General features: G+C 43.6%; 1 protein-coding gene across 2 annotated transcripts in view; it reads right to left on the bottom strand.

The window, feature by feature from the left end:
* Positions 1-21855, bottom strand: part of CDH7 (cadherin 7) — a 175913-nt gene that overhangs the window by 12710 nt on the left and 141348 nt on the right. For both annotated transcript variants that reach the window (XM_038746940.1, XM_038746939.1), the window contains exons 8-11: positions 15524-15660; positions 6285-6406; positions 3423-3540; positions 948-1199 (exon numbers count right to left, since the gene is read on the bottom strand). In XM_038746940.1, coding sequence (XP_038602868.1) covers positions 948-1199; positions 3423-3540; positions 6285-6406; positions 15524-15660 — 629 coding nt within the window. The remainder of the gene's footprint in view (positions 1-947; positions 1200-3422; positions 3541-6284; positions 6407-15523; positions 15661-21855) is intronic.

Here is a 21855-nt window from a genome sequence, read left to right as displayed (position 1 = left end):
CCTGCCTTACCTCCTTCCCCTCTCCACAGCACCTGTATATATGTTTGTACAGATTTATTACTCTATTTATTTATTTTACTTGTACATATTTCTTCTATTTATTTTATTTTGTTAATATGTTTTGTTTTGTTGTCTGTCTCCCCCTTCTAGACTGTGAGCCCCCTGTTGGGTAGGGACTGTCTCTATATGTTGTCAACCTGTACTTCCCAAGCGCTTGGTACAGTGCTCTGCATACAGTAAGTGCTCAATAAATACGATTGAATGAATGCACTCTTGGGAGACCTCTATTGCAGGCCGACCGGCCCCGTGGCCCATAGTTCATTCATTCATTCATTCAATTGTATTTATTGAGCGCTTACCGTGTGCAGAGCACTGTACTAAGCGCTTGGGAAGTACAAGTTGGCAACATATAGAGACGGTCCCTACCCAACAGTGGGCTCACAGGCTAGAAGGGGGATACAGAGAACAAAACAAAACAAAACATATTAACAAAATAAAATAAATAGAATAAATATGTACAATAAAATAAATAGAGTAATAAATACATACGAACATATGTACATATATACAGGTGCTGTGGGGAGGGGAAGGAGGTAAGGCATGGAGGATGGAAGGGGGGGAGGGGGAGAGGAAGGAGGGGGCTCAGTCTGGGAAGGCCTCCTGGAGGAGGTGAGCTCTCATTTGCAAAAGGGGCTGGCCGAGGAATTGCTCTCCTGTAGCAAAGCCTTCACAGAGAAATACCTAATAAAAGACAGGCTCAAAAATAGATACAAACCCTACATTAGGGGGAAGCATTAGCTCAACAAGGAGTTATTTTTACACAAAGCAGAAGAGAAGCTTCATTAACACGTGGAGCTTTTCAATCGCACGGATGGGACTGCAAGGGCTTCTTCAGAAATGACACGGGTGGATGGGATTGGAAATGTGGGGAAAAGGCCGGGCCGTACCTAGCAGTGTCAGGACGCAGGCCAGGATGGCTATCAGGGCTCCGGTGCTCAGTCCCGCCGGGAGGATGTAGGCCTCGGCATTGCACGTTTGGGCAACTCCATCCGCGTCGCAGTCGCACACCCGGATTGTGAGCGTATTGGTGCTGCTCAGTGAAGGGGAGCCGCTGTCCACGATGAACACCGGCAAATAGAACACGGACTGCTCCTGCCTTCGGAAGCCGCTCCTCCGCGTGAGGATTGACGCTGTGTTGTCTAGGTAATTAAAGAGATGCAGGTGAGACTGGATTTCTTGTGGAATTGATCCCCACTTCTTTTTCCTCCCCCTGAAGCCAGGAATCCATCCATACCGCTACCCTGCTCATTCAAGCTCTCATACTATCCCGTCTGGACTACTGCATCAGCCTTCTCTCTGATCTCCCATTCTCGTGTCTCTCCCCACTTCAATCCATACTTCATGCTGCTGCCCGGATTATCTTTGTCCAGAAACGTTCTGGGCATATTACTCCCCTCCTCAAAAATCTCCAGTGGCTACCAATCAATCTGCGCATCAGGCAGAAACTCCTCACCCTGGGCTTCAAGGCTGTCCATCACCTCGCCCCCTCATACCTCACCTCCCTTCTCTCCTTCTACAGCCCAGTCCGCACCCTCCGCTCCTCTGCTGCTAATCTCCTTACCGTACCTCGTTGTCGCCTGTCCCGCCATCGACCCCTGGCCCACGTCATCCCCCGGGCCTGGAATGCCCTCCCTCTGCCCATCCGTCAAGCTAGCTCTCTTCCTCCCTTCAAGGCCCTACTGAGAGCTCACCTCCTCCAGGAGGCCTTCCCAGACTGAGCCCCTTCCTCCCTCCCCCCCTCGTCCCCCTCTCCATCTCCCATCTTACCTCCTTCCCTTCCCCACAGCACCTGTATATATGTATATATGTTTGTACATATTTATTACTCTATTTATTCATTTTATTTGTACATATCTATTCTATTTATTTTATTTTGTTAGTATGTTTGGTTTTGTTGTCTGTCTCCCCCTTTTAGACTGTGAGGCCACTGTTGGGTAGGGACTGTCTCTATATGTTGCCAATTTGTACTTCCCAAGAGCTTAGTACAGTGCTCTGCACATAGTAAGCGCTCAATAAATACAATTGATGATGATGATGATGATGATTTATTTTATTTTGTTAGTATGTTTGGTTTTGTTCTCTGTCTCCCCCTTTTAGACTGTGAGCCCACTGTTGGGTAGGGACTGTCTCTATATGTTGCCAAATTGTACTTCCCAAGCGCTTAGTACTGTGCTCTGCACACAGTAAGCGCTCAATAAATACGATTGATGATGATGATGATGATGATGATGAATCCGTTGTTGAGTAGAGCACGGCTGGGAATCAGGAGGGCTGGTAATAATCCCGGCTCTGCCACTTGTCCGCCAACTGCTAGAGTTAGGAGTGAGCAGTTGTGAACAGACAGCCTCCCGTAGCACTGACGCACCTATCTTTACAAACTTCTAACCTAAGCACTCTTCTCATTCCTAGCCACTTTACCCTTCACTCTCGTTGTTGTTGGTCTTGTTGTTAATGGTATTTGTTAAGTGCCTTCTATGTGTTAAACACTGTTCTAAGGGCTGGGGTGGTACAAATTAATTAGGTTGGTCACAGTCCCTGTCTCGCATGGGGCTCACAGTCTAAGTAGGAGAGAGAACGGGTATTGAACAAGTATTCATTTCTATCTGTAAATTAGTTTAGTGTCGGTTAATCTATGCAGTATGGACACATTAAAATAATAAAAGAGGCCTTTTATAATGATGGCCTTTCAAACTAAGTTTTAACATGGAATCAAATTTGAATGTGCGCTAGCCACATTAAGGCATGTTCATGAGTGTGCTTGCATGTGTGGTAGTTATCCATTTCTGCCAGAGGAAAAAGGAAACCTATTAAATGAACTTGAAATGTGTCCTCTAGGTCTCTATGTAAATAACTGCTAAAATCATAGCGAAGGAAGAACACAATCTAGGTTTGACTTCAGTTTTGTAGAGTTTTTTTTTCTGTTCTATACTCTATCGATACAGCGTAGGCCTTAGTAAAGGGTTTCAGACGTTTCCTAGGCATAAAAATGTTGATGGACAGAAAATGAGACACAACTCTTAGAGGAGAAAAATGGAAAGGTTTGGCCTCCCTTTTTTTGGCTAAAGGCTTAAAATGATTTAACAGCTGCTCTGTCGAGGCAGCTAATCCATGGATAAAAATGACTGGAGGGACTGATTTCTGTGTAATTAATGTCCACCGAGGCAAAGAAGTCCACCTCACCCTGAATAAGCATTTTCATTTCCTTGCTAAATGAAAAAAAGGCTCATCAGTGAATATTTACCAAATAGAACTATCTCTTCTCTGAATTCAAAGTTGACACTTCTGATGGTGACAGCCTACCCAAGTTTGTGGGACTGGCTTGAAAAGAGGTCTCTTCATGAGGGATAATCCACAGTGCCTACCTTTGTTATCCTTCAGGGAAAAATTGTGATTATTTGCTGCCTCGGCTGCCAAGCTGAAGTAAAACTTGTGACCATTCGATGGTTCATCCTTATCAACTGCACTGATTTTCTGGATCACCTAGAAAGAAATGTTGAGTGCCAAGAAATGGGTGTTGGGCAGCCATTGTTTAGTCACAAATCAAAGTTCACCTTCAAATTGCACGATTCACAATAAGTTAATGGTATTTCTTGAGCTCTTATTGTGTGCACAACACTGTACTAAGCATTTGGGAGAGTATAACATAATGGAGTTGTAGACATGTTCCCTGCCCATAAGGACCTTGCAGCCCAGAAGGGGAAACAGACATTAACATGACTTACAGGTATGGGAAATGAGTATAGGGCTATGTAGCTAAGCGCTGTAGGACTGGGGAAGGGTGAGTATGTACAGACCTAAGTGCATTGGCAACACAGAGGGGAAGGGGCATATGGTGAGAAAAAGAAAGGTTAGTCATGGAAGGCCTCCTGGAGGAGGCATGATTTCAGTGAGCTTTGAAAAGAGAGAGAGAGAGAGAGAGAGAGAGAGGTGGCCTGTTGGATAAGAAGGTGAAGGGAGATCCAAGGCAGGGTGAGGACATGGGCAAGGAATCAGCGGCGACAAGGTAGATAACCAAGATTGAGGTACCATTAGATTGGGATTTGATGGGTGTTAGAGGACTGAAGTATGCAGATTGGGTTGTAGTAAGAAAGTAGTGAGGTAAAAGCAGGAGAGGGAGAGCTGATTAAGCGCCTTAAAGCAGATGATAAGGAGTTCTATTTGCTACGTTGGTGGATGGGCAACCATAGGAAATTTTTGAGGAGTGGGAGATACATACTGAACTTTTTTTTAGAAAAATGATCTGGGTAGCAAAGTAAACTATGGACTTTAAAGAGGAGAGACAGGAGGCAGCGAGGTTAGCAAGGAGAGGCTGACGCAGTAGTAAAGGCGGGATATGAGAAATGTTTGGGTCTCAGTGGAGAGGATGTGATGGATTCTAGATATGTTGTGAAGGTAGAACCCGATAAGATTTGGGGATAGAATGAATATGAAGACTAAATGGAAGAGAGTCTCATCTTCTCACCTAAACCTTATCCTCCCCATGACTTCCCCATCACTGTAAAGAACAATGCCATCATCCTTGCGTCACAAGCTTGAAACCTTGGCATTATCCTAGACCCATCTCTCTCATTCAACTCACATAGTCAATTTGTCACCAAATCATGTCACCACACTGACATTTCCCCTCGGGATGTATTTGTATGTCAACCTCCCTCTCCAAACTGTAAGCATCTTGTGGGCAGGGAACACGTTTATCAACTCGTATTGTATTCTCCAAAAAACTTACTGCAGTGTTCTGCACACACTAAGATTCAAATACTCTTGATTGACAGACTGATTGATTACCTAATTGAAATTTGAATCAAGGATAAAGTCAAGATTATGGGCCAAGATTATGAGACAGGGACGATGGCTGTGTTGTCTACTGTGATGGGAAATTCTCAGAGAACGACAGGATTTGGGTTGGATGATGAGGAGTTCTGTTTTGAGATGTCACCAGGGTATCCAAGTAGAGGTGTCCTGAAGACAGGAAGAAATATGAGAATGCAGAGAAGAAGACAGGTCCACCCTATAATGGTAGATTTGGGAATTGCCTGCATAGAGTTGTGGGAGTGAATAAGTTCTTCAAGGGAGTGACTGTAGAGGGAGACTAGAAGGGAATCCAGAGACTCAAGGGATTCCCACAAATAGAGGCAGAGGGAGAGCCAATAAAATAGATTGAGAATGAGTGGCCAGAGAGATAGGAGGAGAACCCGGAGAGGACAGTGTCAGTGAAGCCAGGATTAGATAGCATTGCCAGGAGCGGGTGTTGGTTTATAGTGTCAAAAGCAGCTGAGTGGTCAAGGGGAATAAGGATGGAGTGGCCCCTTTTGAGACAAGACTATGTTAGATCTGATTGTATTGTATTTATCCCAGTGCTTGGCACAGTTCTTGGCACATGAATAAGTGCCTATGAAATAATACTAGTACTATTGCTATTATTTCTGTAGTATTAAGAATTATAACCATATCGAAATCCCCTTGATGCTGAATCACATCGTCACGCACGTTCTATCATGAAGACCAGTCAGTCATTGACAAGAATGCATCGTCGTCAATGTGAAAAAATATCAGAATTCCCCTCTCAACAAAATCAACCTTATTTAGGTTACGGTTAGGCAACAGTTACGTGAGACCATTTTGATTAAGGCTAGAAGTCTTATAATAAGGATTAAAGGTCCAAGTTCAACAATTGAACTGCTGATCATTGATCTTCTGATAATTGAACCGGCCGGTGCTAGTAGATTGTCAGTTACTGAATGCACAGTCCCTACTATATTCTAATGAATGAGTCATTTCACGTATTTTGAGTTGTAGGTATGGATTCAATATTTCATGTCTCATTTACAAAATTAAAGCAGATATCTGGACAACACAGACATACAGGATGAATCCAAATGAGATCAGCTGTTTTAAATTCCTGGGGCTGTGAGAAGCTTATAGCCCGCTGAGCCCAATAGTATCCGCAAACAGAGTCTGCTGGGTTTCCTGCTATAATACTGCTGAAGTACTTAGATATTTAACAGCCTTCTTTCTTGCCTGATTTCCTTCCTAAGGACTTTTCAACAGCTCCAGTAAACTAAAGTTTGAAAGTTCCTTTAATATTTGTTTATGCTGCACATCAAAGTGTTAGCTCAATGACAATGATCTGTTTATAGCTCCTCTTACAGCAGGGAAAGTTTCCAAAGGAATGCTACTCAACATCTAAAAATATCTGTCTGAGCTCGGGTAGGTAGCCATTTTACCTGGCCAGGCTGAGCATTTTCACAGACTGTCGTCTCATAGTCCATGGCAAACTCTGGAGGGTTGTCATTAACATCCAGGATGCTGATGGCCACATAGCCTCTTCCTACTTGCGAAGGGTTCTCTGTGTAAAAAAAAAAATATACAAAATTGCAAGTACCTTGGTTAGTAAGTGTTTGTTTATTCTCACCCTCTCTTGGCACATTCTATTTAAATACACACCAATTTTTTTTAAAAAATTGCCCAAATATCGAGCACCTAGAAATTCTGTGACTTTATTTACTCCTTGACAGCCCTCAGCCAGTGTGATTCTTTATACACTGAAATAAAACCTCTCCCACGGAAATCTGAAATATGACTAAGGCTGTGGGGCCTTACAGATAAAGGTATTTGGAATCCAGTTAGGTGTGTCTCTTATTCAGAAGGACAGACATTACATTCGCACAAAACGCTTTTGCTAATTTTGAATTTACTCAGCAGAATGTTTGATTTGTTTCAGCTTTGAGGGAAAACATCAATGCCATCTCCCCAAGACTATGAAGACAAGCAGGAACTGCACTGGAAATGGCTTTATATCAGAGGATTTCTACAGAATTCAGAAACTTGTGTCAGATTTCCCGAAAGGGTCTATACCCTTCAACTTAGCTTAACAATTTGGTAGGCAGGAGATCTAGGTAGTAATTATTAATTTGAAAAATTATATGCATAATCAAAAAGACCCAAACATACTTTTTTCAATCAATTATACTTCACACCCTATGATTTCCAGCAGCACATTGCTATAAAATATCTCATGCGGTGGGCTTTGTTGTGTGACTGTGGTCAAGAAATGAGCTTCCAACGTGAATACAGCAATCAATCAATTAGTGTGTACGTAAAAAAAAATATTTTGTCCTTTGAAATAATGAGGACTAGAAGATCAGTCAATCAATTAATGGAAATTATTACATGCCTATGTGCAAAGCACTATACCAAGCCCTGTGGGGAGTGTTTCCCTCCCAAACCCTGCCCTCTCCCTGACTTTCCTATCACTGTAGACGGCACTACCATTCTTCCCGTCTCACAAGCCCGCAACCTTGGTGTCATCCTCGACTCTGCTCTCTCATTCACCCCACGTATCCAGTCTGTCACCAAAACCTGCCAGTCTCACGTCCACAACATTGCCAGGATCCACCCTTTCCTATCTATCCAAAACGCTACCTTGCTGGTTCAATCTCTCATCGTATCCTGACTGGATTACTGCATCAGCCTCCTCTCTGATCTCCCATCCTCCTGTCTCTCCCCACTTCAGTCTATACTCCACTCTGCTGCCCGGATTATCTTTGTACAGAAACACTCTGGGCATGTTAGTCCCCTCCTCAAAAACCTCCAGTGGTTACCTTTCAACCTATGAATCGAGCAAAAACTCCTCACTCTCGGCTTCAAGGCTGTCCATCACCTCGCCCCCTCCTACGTCACCTCCCTTCTCTCCTTCTCCAACCCAGCCCGCACCCTCCGCTCCTCTGCTGCTAACCTCCTCACTTTGCCTCATTCTCACCTGTCCCGCCGTAGATCCCCGGCCCACGTCCTTCTCCTGCCCTGGAATGCCCTACCTCCACACATCTACCAAGCTAGCTCTGTTCCTCCCTTTAAAGCCCTACTGAGAGCTCACCTCCTCCAGGAGGTCTTCCCAGACTGAGCCCCCTTTTTCCTCTCCTCCTACTCATCCCCCATGTCCTACCCCCTTTCCCTCCCCACAACACTTGTATATATTTGCACAGATTTCTTACTCTATTTATTTTACTTACACATATTTACTATTCTATTTATTTTGTTAATGATGTGCACATAGCTTTAATTCTATTTGTTCTGATGATTTTGACACCTGTTTACGTGTTTTGTTTTGTTGTCTGTCTCCCCCTTCTAGACTGTGAGCCTGTTGTGGTGTAGGGACCATCTCTATATGTTGCCGACTTGTACTTCCCAAGTGCTTAGTACAGTGCTCTGCACACAGTAAGCGCTCAATAAATACGACTGAATGAATGAATCCCTGTCTCAAGGAGCTCAGAATCTAGACAGGAGAGATGCACCACACCAGAAATTACTAGTACTGGGAAGTGACAGAGTGAAAGGCTACATGCAAAGGGTTGCAGGTGTGGAAGAGAAAGAGTGAGTGGAGTTCAGTATAAAAATAAAGCTAAAATAACTAGTAATAGAAAATGATGTCAATAATAATAATAATTAGTAATAATTAGGGTATTTGTTAAGGCACTTACAATGTGCCAGGCACTGTACTAAGCACTGGGGTGGATACAAGCAAATCGAGTTAGCCTGCTGTTGGGTAGGGACCATCTCTATATGTTGTCAACTTGTACTTCCCAAGCACTGAGTACAGTGCTCTGCACACAGTAAGTTCTCAATAAATACGATTGAAGAAGAAGAAGAGTTGGACATAGTCTCTGTCCCACATGGGGCTCATAGTCTCAATCCCCACTTTACAGACGAGCTAACAGCCACAGAAAAGTGAAGTGACTTGCCCAAGTCCTCAAAGCAGACAGGTGATGGAGCCGTGATTGGAACCCATGACCTTCGGACTCCTAGGCCTATACTCTATCCACTCATCATCATCACCATCTCCTCCAAAATCATCAATCTCTTGGCTCAAAAGTATAATTGCACATTTTATTATCTCAAGTTTACATTTTACAACTGAAAGAAGCAAATTGCCCAATCTGCCTGTCTGAACTCATGTGGGATTGCTCCTTCAGAGCAGGATTTGGTTTGTCAATTACGGCAGACAATAAAGACAGATAACAGGAACCTTCAGAGTCCTCCATGAAGTGGCAGTTGTGGTAGGAGCCAGTCAGCAGGAAGGCAGGATCAATGGCCAAGGAAAGTCTCAAGTTAGACTGCGGAAAGACTTATAGGCAGAGATCCTGCTACTAACACTACGGTACTCTCCCAACCAATTATGTGTGTGTTCTGCACTCCATTTAGTGTTCAATAAATACTACTGATTGACTGACTGATTATTTTGGGAGATTAGGGGAGATGTCTGTCCCGATCTCACCATAGGTGAACTGACTATATGGAACAACTCTCATTCAACCCACATATTCAATCTGTCACTAAATCCTGCTGGTTCAACTTTCACAACAGTGCTAAAATCACCTTTCTTCTCCACCCAAACTGCTATTACAGTAATCCAACCACTTATCCTATCCTATTCAAGCACTTAGTACAGTGCTCTGCACACAGTAAATGCTCAATAAATACAATTGATTAAATGCCACCTTGATTACTGCATCAGCCTCCTTGGTGACCTCCCTGCCTCCTGTCTCTCTTCACTCCTGTCCATACTTCAGTCTGATGCCTAGATCTTTTTTCTACAGAAACATTCAGTTCACATTTCCCCACTCCTCAAGAAAATCCAATGGTTTCCCATCCACTTCTGCGTCAAACAGAAATTACTTCATATCATCTTTAAAACACTCAGTCACCTTGCCCTCTCCTATCTTACCTCCCTGCTTTCCTCCTTCACCCAGCCGACACACTTCACTTCACTAGTGCTAACTTACTCATGTCCCTCAGTCTCATCCATCTTGCCACTGACCTCTCGCCCACAACCTGCCTTTGATCTGAAATGCCCTCCGTCTTTATATCTGACGGATGGTCACTCCAAGAAACCTTCCAATCAATCAGTCAATCATACTTATTGAGTGCTTACTATTAGCAGAGCACCATACTAAGTATTTGGGAGAGTACAATATAACAATATAGCAGATGCATTCCCTGCCCACAATGAGCTTACAGTCCAGAGGGGGAGACAGACATTATTATAAATAAATAAATTATGGAAATGTACATAAATGGTGCGGGGCTGAGGCTAGGTAAATAAAAGGAGCAAAGCACTTAGTACAGTACCCTGCACACAGTAGGTGCTCAAAAATATGACTGAATGAATACAAAAGGTATGGGAAAAAAATGAAATGAGGCTTAGTCAGGGGAGGCTTCTTGGAAGAGATGTGCTTTCAATAAATTTTGAAGGTAGGGAGAGTAATTGTCTGTCGGATACGAAGAGGGAGGGCATTCCAGACCAGCTACGGGACATGGATGAGAGGTTGGCGTTGAGATACACAAAATCAAAGGTACACTGAGTAGGTTCATTCATTTATTCAATCGTATTTATTGAGCGCTTACTGTGTGCAGAGCACTGTACTAAGTGCTTATTGGCATTAGAGTGACGTATGCAGGCTGAGTTGTAGTAGGACAGTAGAGAGATGAGGCAGGAAGACGCAAGGTGATTGAGTGCTTTAAAGCTGATGGTGAGGAGTTTCTGTTTGATGTGTATGTAGATATGCAACTACTGGAGTTTCTTGTGGAGTGGGGAAACATGGGACTGAATGTTTTTGTAGAAAAATGATCCAGGCAGCAGAGTAAAGTATGGACTGGAGTTGGGGAGAGATAGCAGAGACAGGAAGAGGGAGGTCAGCAAAGAGGCTGATAGAGTGGTAATCAAGGCCGAATAGGGTAAGTGCTTGAATTACTGTGGTAGCAGTTTGGATGGAGAGGAAAGGGCAAATTTCAGTAATGTTGCGAAGTCTGAACTGGCAGGATTTCTTGACAGATTGAATATGCATGTTGAATGAGAGAGAGGAGTCAAGGACAACACCAAGGTTATGGACTTGAGAGACAGGAAAGGTGGCGATGCTGTCTACAATGATTGGAAAGTCAAGGGGAGGAGGACAGCACTTGGAGAGAAAGGTAATGAGCTCTGCTTTGGATATGTTTAATTTGAGGTGTCGGCGGGACATCCAAGTAGAGATGTCTTCAAGACAGGAGGAAATATGAGACTGCAGAGAGGGAGAGAGATCAGGGCTGGAGATCTTGATTTGGGAATCATTTCCATAGAGGTGGTAGTTGAAGCCATAAGAGCTAGTTAGTTCTCCAAGGGAATGGGGGTGAATGGAGAATAGAATAGAACTGAACCTTGAGAAATGCCCATAGTTAGGCAAAGAAGGAGCCCATGAAGGAGACTCAGAATGAGCAGCCAGAGAGATAGGAGGAGAACCAGGAGACGACAGTGTCGGTGAAGCCAAGGTTGGATAATGTATCCAGGAGAAGAGAGTGGTCGACAGTGTCGAAGGCAGCTGAGAGGTTGAGGAGGATTAGGATGGATTAGAGGGCATTGGATTTGGCTAAAAGGAGATTACTGATGACCTTTAAGAGGGCAGTTTCTGTAGAGCACAGGGAATGGAAGCCACACTGGAGGGGGTCAAGGAGAGAATTGGAGGAGAGGAACTTGAGACAGTCAGTAAAGACAACTCACCCAAGCAGTTTGGAGGGAAATGTAGAGTGGACACGGGGCAACTGGAGGGAGCCATGGGGCTAAGGGAGGGTATTTTTAGGAGAGGGGAGACATGGACAAGTTTTGAAGCAGTAGGAGGAAAAACCCTGAAGAATGAACAGTTGAAGATCATGGCCAGCAAGGGAAGAAGGAAGGGGGTAAGTGCTTAGATCAGGTATGAACGGATGGGGCCAGATGCGCAAGTGGTGGGGCTGGATTAGGTTCTCATGTCCTCATTTACCTTTCCCTTCTGCATCTCCCTTTTTTTTTGATGGCCTTTATTGAGCGCTTACTATGTGCAAAGCAATGTTCTAAGCGCTGTGGAGGTTACAAGGTGATCAGGTTGTCCCATGGGGGGCTCCCAGTCTTAATCCCCATTTTGCAGATGAGGTAACTGAGGCATGGAGAAGTAAAGTGACTTGCCCAAAGTCACACAGCTGACAACTGGCGGAGCCGGGATTTGAACCCATGAACTCTGACTCCAAAGCCCGTACTCTTTTCACTGAGTCATGCTGCTTCTCCCTTGCACTTAGCTTTGCACCCTTTATTTACCCTTCTCTCAGCCCCAAAGCACTAATGTACGTTTCCACAATTTATTTATTTACGTAAATATCTGTCACTCCCTGTAAACTGTAAGCTCATGGGTAGGCAATATGCCTACCAACTTTACTATATTGTACTCTCCTAAATGCTTAGTATGGTGTTCCGCACCCAGTAAGCACTAAAGAAATATCATTGATTGGTTGATTTACCTCAGCACTTTAGCAAAGTGCTTGGCACATAGTCAGTGCTCAGCAAAATCCATAAATTCTATTTTGTGTAGAAGGTATCTGTGGAAGTCTGGAAAGGGTGCAGGGGAGCTTTGATAAGAGATGATGTGTATATATGTAAGTGTGTATGGTTGACTTAAAAGGGTACGTTAAGGTAAGAAAAACCAAACACAGGGATTCAAGCACTGCACCCATTTAGAAAACAGAGTCTAGCATCTAAAAGAGATGGAGGAGCCTAATAATAAAATGATGGTATTTATTAAGCACTTGCTATGTGCAAAGCACTGTTCTAAGCACTGGAGAGGTTACAGGTAATCAGGTTGTCCCACGGGGGCTCACAGTCTTAATCCCCATTTTACAGATGCGGTAACTGAGGCAGAGAGAAGTTAAGTGACTTGCCCACAGTCACAAAGCTGACAACTGGCGGAGCGGGATTTGAACCCATGACCTCTGACTCCAAAACCCGGGCTCTTTCCACTGAGCCACGCTGCTTCTCTAGGAAACCTTTTACTGAACTAACCAAAGGGGAGAGAGGGAGTGATGGAGAGATACTGCTATGGTATCAAGTGTTTTATTTTCAAATAAAGCACAAAATGGCCTGTTAGTGCAGACACAACCCTTAAACATTCTGGAATCCAATTTCTGTGCAAGTGATTTATTTGATAGGATTTCAGGGCTGAGGAATAAAATTAGAGGAGTCTCAGACAGCAAATTATTACTCTATTTATCTATCTTGTACATATCTATTCTATTTATTTTATTTTGTTAGTATGTTTGGTTTTGTTCTCTGTCTCCCCCTTTTAGACTGTGAGCCCACTGTTGGGTAGGGACTGTCTCTATATGTTGCCAACTTGTACTTCCCAAGCGCTTAGTACTGTGCTCTGCACACAGTAAGCACTCAATAAATACGATTGACTGATTGATTGAAATCAGAAGCTTTCCTGCCAATCAATCAGTAGCATTTTTTGAGCTCCTACCAAGTGCAGAATGCTGTACTAAGCCTTTAGAAGGGAAGAATCGAATTAGCAGACATAGCCCTCCTCGTAAAGGAGCTTACACTGCAGTGGAGGAGAGAGAAAGAGATAGACAATAAAATAAATTACATCTAGAATGAAGGACAAGGAGATATATACGTGAATCAGCATTTATACTATAGGGTTTGCGAGATGTGAACACATGAACAAGTGCTATTGGGGAGGGTTTGTTTATACTTTAGCTCCCCTTTAGACTACAAGCTTGTTGAGGGCAGGGAACCTGTCTACTAACTCTGTTATATTGTACTCTCCCAAGTGCTTAGTACAGTGCTCTGCACACAGAATATGCTCGATGAATATGACTGTTTGATTAATGCTTAGGTTGCCCAGAGGTGCTGAAATGACAGCTTACGGGATATAAGCAGAGGAAAATTTAAAATTAATTGGGGAAGGCCTTTGCAGGACATGTGATGGAAAGGGCTTAAGATGGGGACAGTTGTAGCCTGTGAGATTTGTTGGCAAAGGGAGTTTCAGGCAAAGGGCATTCAATTGTGGAGGTGGGAGAGATTAGAAAAAGCTGGGGTGTGGTGGGAGAAGAGAGTGGATATGAACAAGGGTGAGAGCTGATTGAGTTACTTATGGTTAGATGTTTATTCCTAGTGTGGAGGGGAATGGGTAACCATTTTGTATTTTTGAGGTCTAGGCAGAACATTTTGGAAAAATGGTCAGGAGTATGGATGGGAGAGGACAGAAAATGGAGGCAGGGAAACCCATGAGGAGCCTGATGTGTAATAGCAATGTGCTATTATAGCCTGATGTGCTATAGCAAATGCCTGGACAACTATAGTGAACATTTGGATGGAGAGAAACATTTGGATGTTTGGAGAGAAAGATTCTAGAGATGCTGTGGATGAAAGACCATAAGGATTTTGTAACAGATTGAAAATGGGGGTTGACATATGAGAAGGAGTCAAGGATAGTGCCAAAGATATGTACTGCAGGAGATATGGAAGATGGGAGCATTGTCAACTGTGATGGGAAAGCTATGTGGAGGAGAGGATTTTGGAGGGAAGGTGAGTTCTGTTTTGTGTATATTGACATTGTGATGCCAGCAGGATATCTAAGTAGAGAAGCAGCATGGCTCAGTGGAAAGAGCCCCGGCTTTGGACTCGGAGGTCATGGGTTTAAATCCCAGCTCCGCCAGTTGTCAGCTTTGTGACTTTGGACAAGTCACTTAATGTCTCTGTGTCTCAGTTGCCTCATCTGTAAAATGGGGATTAAGACTGTGAGCCCCCCGTGGGACAACCTGATCACCTTGTAACCTCTCCAGCACTTAAAACAGTGCTTTGCACATAGTAAGCACTTAATAAATGCCATTATTATTATTATTATTATGTAGAAATGTACTGGACAAGGAAAGTGTCAACCAACTCTGTTATACTGCTCTCTTCCAAGCACACAGTAAGTGCTCACTGATTAAATACAATTGACTGACAAACTGGAAACAAGAGGTAATATGAGATTGAGGAGGATAGAGGTTGGATCTAGCAAGGTAAAATTGAGAGTCCGCTGCATGGAGGTGGCAGTTGAAGCCACAGAATGAGTGCAAACTGTTAGTGAAAAGGGAATCAGTACACTGATCTCGCAATTAAAACTGTTTACTTATCTACCTATGTATCTAACTTATCTGTCACAACATTCATTTGTTGAATCACCTAGCTAAGTTTTTTTTTATAAAATTAGGTAAGTTTGAACTCTGGCTAAGAAATGTAACTGATGATCTAGGTGCTCCATTTTAAGTGAGAAGTAGCAGGGTCAAACGGATAGATCACGGATCTGGGAGTGAGAGGATTTGGGTTCTAGGTCCAGCTCTGTTTTTTTGTTGTGCAATCCTGGGTAAGTCACTTAACCAATCTGTGCCTCAATTACCTCATCTGTAAAACAAGGATTAAGGCTGTTAGCCTCATGTGGAACATGGGGACATGGACCATCTCCAGCCTGATTAGCCTGTGTCTACCCCAGTGCTAAGAACAGTGCCTGGCACAAAGTAAAACGCTTAACAAATACCATTAAAAGAAAAAAAGTGCTTAAATGCTATTAGAAAAGTATTTTTTCATAGTTTGATTTCATTCAGTGTTGCCATAATTATGATGAGTTAAATCATAACTTACGACTTTCCATGGCCAAGACTGTGATGTTATGGACAGCATTTGTCTCTCGGTCCAAAGATTTGGCAGTTGTGATGACCCCACTGTTGGCATCAATATTGAAATAGCGTTCCAAGTCTGTGTTTCTATCTATTGAGTACCTGGTTGAAAAGAGAGGAAAACTTGTTCAATTTATCTTTAAAAGCAGGATATTTGAGATCCACCTGTAACTCTCAATTCTGTGGAACTGGTTCTTGCCATACACTAGCTATTGCTTCTCCTCACTACCTACCTTTTTCCACTCCAAAGAAACCAAAATATTGGGGTAAAACCTCATCATCCTTAGCACCCACCAGTCCCCAACCCCAGGCTCTTCACAGTTTCTTTATAGATCTTTCCCTTAGAATCATCACATTGACACTGGGTTCCTGCTAGTCAGAGCCCCCTAGGTTATCCCAACCCTCCCACAAAATAATAATAATAATAATGGCATTTATTAAGTGCTTACTATGTGCAAAGCACTGTTCGAAGTGCTGGGAGGTTACAAGATGATCAGGTTGTCCCACAGGGGGCTCACAGTCTTCATCCCCATTTTCCAGATGAGGTAACTGAGGCCCAGAGAAGTGACTTGCCCAAAGTCACACAGCTGACAAGTGGTGGAGCCGGGATTTGAACCCATGACCTCTGACTCCAAAGCCCGTGCCCTTTCCACTGAGCCATGCTGCTTCTCTATCCATCCACAGATCCATCCATATTCATTCATTCATTCATTCATTCAATTGTATTTATTGAGCGCTTACGGTGTGCAAAGCACTGTACTAAGCGCTTGGGAAGTACAAGTTGGCAACATATAGAGATGGTCCCTACAAAGTCACTTACACTTCGCCCTATTTGGTATATTCTTTCATCTTAGATCCTAGACATCTTCTTCCATGTCTCTTATCTGGCTATGCCAGCCTCTTAAATCCCTGAATTGTACTTCTCAAGCACTTACTGCAGTGCTCTGCATGCAGTAAGTATTCAATAAACATGATCGAATGAAGGCATTTCAATTGATCAATCATATTCATTGAACACTTACTATGTGCAGAGCACTGCATTAAGTGCTTGGGAGAGTACACATATTCCCTGCCCACAACAAGCTTACAGTCTAGAGGGGGAGACAGACATTAATAAATAAATAATGAATGAATTAATAAAAATAAATCATGGCTATCTACATGAGAACTGTGGGGCTGAGGAAGGGGTGAATAAAGGGTGCAGATCCTAGTGCTAGGGTGAGGCAGAAGGGGAAGGGAAAAGAAGAAATGTAGACTTAGTTTGGGAAGGCCTCTTGTGTCTACCCCAGTGCTTAGAATAGTTGCTTGGCATGTAGTAAGCGCATAACAAATACCATATTTAGAGAAGAAGAGTGGCTTAGTGGAAAGAGAACAGGCGTGGGAGTTAGAGGTCATGGGTTCTAATCCCGGCTCTGCCACTTGTCAGCTGTGTGACTTTGGGCAAGTCACTTACCTTCTCTGTGCCTCAGTCACCTCATCTGTAAAATGGGGACTAAGACTGTGAGCCCTACGTGGGATAACCTGATAACCTTGTATCTACCCCAGCACTTAGGACAGTGCTTGGCACATAGTAGGTGCTTAACAAATACCATCATTATTATTATTATTGTTACAAGTCTCACTACCACAGCCACTAGACTTCTAGAAGTGGTCTGAGGCCTTATGCCACAGGAGCTATTCTCTTCCCAGTGGGATGGTGTAAAGCAGGATGGGATGGGGTCCTCTTGATGATGTGGACGGGAGACAGCACCGGTTCCCCGGAAGGCAGCGTGGCTGCAGCACAGAGTTCACTCAGCCTCGGTCAGTGGTGGGGGCAAGACCGTGCAGGTGTCAGATGTTTCGCTCGGCCGCTGAGGTGAAGAGGTCGAGCAAAAGTCGAAATTAATTGGGCAAAGCCTCCTTTCCTACGATCCTAGTTATCATGAGGCACCACCATAGATTTTTGCAATGGTCCATGTTATTGACTCAACCCAAGAGAGGCTCCAAGTAACAGGAAAACACTAGTGGGCACGATCCCAGCTTCTTTGTTTACATTGTTTCAGCTCTTTCCCGACAAGTATTCCTTGCCACTCAAGTGCATAAGTGTTGTTCTTCCTTTCTGTCTACACACGGTGTTTCTTCTCTTATCAGAGAGTGCCAGTACTGCTGGAGCTTTAGTTAGCAAAGCTCTGGGAGAATTTTGCAGCTCATTGACTTCCTTCAGAGACTCTTCCTGTCACCTGGCAAAATTCTCAAACTTAGTGGTTAGAATGCTGTCATGCGAGTGACTGAAATGTTCTTTATTAGACTCAGAGAGGACTGAAGCTAGAGTAATGGTGGATATTCTCACTACACACAATATGAACCTGCAAAATACATTATCAAGAAAGTATTTCTGCGCTGATTAAATGCACTCTCATAGATAGGAGCACTGGCACTCCTTGGTAAATATTGCTAAATGGTAAACTCTTTAGGGGCAAGTATCATGTCTACTAACTCACTGGATTCTTCTAGGTTCTTAGCTTACTGCTCTGTGCAGAGAAGTTGCTCAATAAATTATAGTGATTTAACAGAGATTTAGCAGAGTCCTTACATACAGTTCCTAGAATTGAGTCTCCAACGCCAAAGCAGAGGATTGAATGACTCACTTCTGTATGACTGTCAGGAAGATTTAGGTAAAAGATTACTGCTGCAGTAGTGCACATCTGGTCTTCAAGTAGAACGAGACTGTGAGTGGGGAGATTTGCAGGGAGAAGGCTGTGATACTGAAAGGATAAGGTGAGTGACAGGGCCTGCTGAGAGATCCATCTGAATCCCCTTGACAGCACAATCTAACCCAACTCCTTGCAGTATTTCCTTCCTGTTAGGGTCAATGGGCACAGAAGGACAGGGATTGATTAGGTTAGGGGATGGCCATGCTGAAATAATAATAATAATTATGGTATTTGTTAAGTGCTCACTATGTGCCAGGCACTGTACTAAGCGCTGGGGTGGATACAAGGAAATTGGGTTGGACGCAGTCCCTGTCCCACGTGGGGCTCACAGTTTCAAGCTCCATTTTACAGATGAGGCAACTGAGACACAGAGAAGTGAAGTGACCTGCCCAAGGTCACCGGGCAGAAAAGTGGCAGAGCCGGGATTAGAACCCATGACCTGTTGAATCCCAGTCCCATCCATTACGCCATGCTTCTTCTCAGTTCTGCTACTGAAGCCCACATTTTGTCACACCAGGGTGACTCAGGTAAGGCATAATTTACCCTAGTGTTGATAGGTCCCTTCCGTCACAGTGTGGATATTTGTTGCTTCATGAGCGCAGACACTGAAATACAATAGAGATTTGACTTGTCTAAGACAAAGCCAATTGTCTGCCCGTAAGTCAAGAGCATGACTCAGTTGCCTAGGTTCCAGGTTCAATACCCATTTGAGGGTGCAATGTTGAATGCATTTCTCTTAAGACTTTACTCATGGAGTTATAGCCATGCCCTTTCCCCGTGACATTTGAACGACCTGAGAATTATGTTACATAAATCCTAAATGAGCTTACTCCTTTTATGAAATAACCTAATGCCACATTTATTCTCTCCAGCTCCATGCTATCACTATTTTATAAATAAAAAATCCCAGCCTAAAGTCAAGAAATTCACACTTCCATTAGATTCCATCCTGGGAGCTAATACTGCTATTATTCACTGAAACATCCAATTATCCCCTAGAGGGGCTTCTATAAGTGCCAAGAAAGGAACTAAAGAAAGTTTTGACTTATCTAGTAGTTGCAAATGAATTAAGAGCTTGCAGCATTGCACCCTGGATTCCTAGACTAAATCATTTGTCCATGGTTTGACATAAAGGCAAGACAAAATGATATGAATGTGAGCCAAGTGCATAGTATAAACATATCTCACAGACCCATCAACGCCCCTCACCTCTAGATCTGTTCATGCGTAATATATTTGTGATTACATATGCACACAATGTCTATACCAAATGGACACCAGGAACTGATGACTTTCCAGGGGAAATTTACCAGTAAGGAGGCAGTCTAATCCTTAGACATCTGATAAGTTCTTCAACATATGCAACATTGAAAAATGCAACAGAGATGCCACCTCGATCCCCGTCCTAAAGAAGGAAGATGAGAGTCGATGGAGGATGGTGGAAACTCTCACCGAATCTCTGAGTCTTCTAACAAAATCTTTCAAAATCCTAGAGAATAACATTGTCAACCATGAGCTACCTCGTTCCCAGTGTGGCTTCAGACCACGATGTAGCAAACCAGATATGGTCTTTGCAACACAACTGATCCAGGACAAGTACAGGGAGCCAAACCTAAACCTCGATATTGTGCACCAAGATCTTATCTAAAGATTACTCCCCTCCTCAAAAATCTCCAGTGGCTACCAATCAATCTGTGCATCAGGCAGAAACTCCTCACCCTGGGCTTCAAGGCTGTCCATCACCTCGCCCCCTCCTACCTCACCTCCCTTCTCTCCTTCTACTGCCCAGCCCGCAACCTCCGCTCCTCCACCGCTAATCTCCTCACTGTACCTCGTTCTCGCCTGTCCCGCCGTCGACCCCCGGCCCACGTCATCCCCCAGGCCTGGAATGCCCTCCCTCTGCCTCTCCGCCAAGCTAGCTCTCTTCCTCCCTTCAAGGCCCTGCTGAGAGCTCACCTCCTCCAGGAGGCCTTCCCAGACTGAGCCCCTTCTTTCCTCTCCCCCTCGTCCCCCTCTCCATCCCCCCGTCTTACCTCCTTCCCTTCCCCACAGCACCTGTATATATGTATATATGGTTGTACATATTTATTACTCTATTTATTTATTTTACTTGTACATTTCTATCCTACTTATTTTATTTTGTTGGTATGTTTGGTTCTGTTCTCTGTCTCCCCCTTTTAGACTGTGAGCCCACTGTTGGGTAGGGACTGTCTCTATGTGTTGCCAATTTGTACTTCCCAAGCGCTTAGTACAGTGCTCTGCACATAGTAAGTGCTCAATAAATACGATTGATTGATTGATTGATTGATGTGACAAGGCCAGACCTCTGTTACTTCGTAAGCAAACTTAACTGTCTTGTGAAATCATCCTACGCTACTCCATAACTCCATATTGGGTCATGTCAGAGTCAGATCTAAAGATGTCTTTTTTGCCCCTCTCCCCATCATTAGTGGAATGAAGCAGGGCTGTGTGATCAGTCCCAGTCCTCTGTGCACTTCAATTTGTGATCATTAGACACTTGATATTCACCCCACCCACAACCCCACAGTACTTACACACATATATTTGCATTATTTATTGGAAATTATTTATTCATTTTAATGTTTGTCTGCCCCTCTAGACTGTAAGCTCATTTTGGGCAGGGAATGTGTCTGTTGTTGTACTGTACTCTCCCAAGGGCTTAGTACAGTGCTTTGCATACAGCAAGCACTCAATAAATACGATTGAATGAATGAATAAAAGTGCTCTGCAAATAGTAATCGTTCACTAAATATGATTGATTGATCAGATTTTTTTCCACATATAGGTACTACGAGAAGATGCCTGCACTATATTGAGTACTTTGGGAGAAAAGAAGAAGAGGAAGGGGAAGGAGAAGATTTAGAAGGAGAAAAATTAGAAGAAGGGAAAGACAAAGGAGGAGAAGGAGGAGGATAAGAAAGAAGAAGGCGAAGGAGGAGGAGAACAACAACAAAGAGGAGAAGAAAAAGAAGGAGGAGGAGAACAACAACAAGGCAGAGGAGGAGGAGGAAGAAGAAAATGTAGAAGGAGGAAGGAGGAAAGAGGAGATAGGAAGGAAGGAGAAGAAAGGAGAAGGAAAGAGGAGGAAGGAGTAAAGGAGGAAGGAAGTGGAGAAGAAAGGAGAAGGGGGGAGAAGGAAAGAGAGGAGGGAGGAAGATGAGGAAGAGGAAGAAAAGGAGGAGGAGAGACTAGGAGGAAGGGGGAGGAAAGAGATGGAAGGAGGGCAGAGGAAGAAGGGAGGAATAAAGAGGAAGAGGAGGCCACAGGAAATCTGGAAGCTTAATCTCAGTCAACATCATCATCTTCAAAATGAACTCTCTATATTAATCTGGTTGAGATTAGTGTGATCCAAGTGAGATTCTCTAGATTGCTTGTTCCACCTCCTACCACCACCAAGCTGATCAAAGAGACTGCATCGCACTGTAAGAGTCTTGGAAGTCCTAAGCCTGTAGTGTGGGTTCAGTCCGGTACATATTTAATACAGTTGGATTCCTGAACTTCAACAATCTCCATTCCTGCTGTCTGCTCTCTGCTGGTCTAAGCAATAATGAAGGAGTGAATGGAGACAAAAAGCACATTTATC

Source organism: Tachyglossus aculeatus, chromosome 5, assembly GCF_015852505.1.
Source record: "Tachyglossus aculeatus isolate mTacAcu1 chromosome 5, mTacAcu1.pri, whole genome shotgun sequence".
Lineage (NCBI taxonomy): Eukaryota > Metazoa > Chordata > Mammalia > Monotremata > Tachyglossidae > Tachyglossus > Tachyglossus aculeatus.
This window is presented reverse-complemented; position numbering and strand designations above follow the sequence as displayed.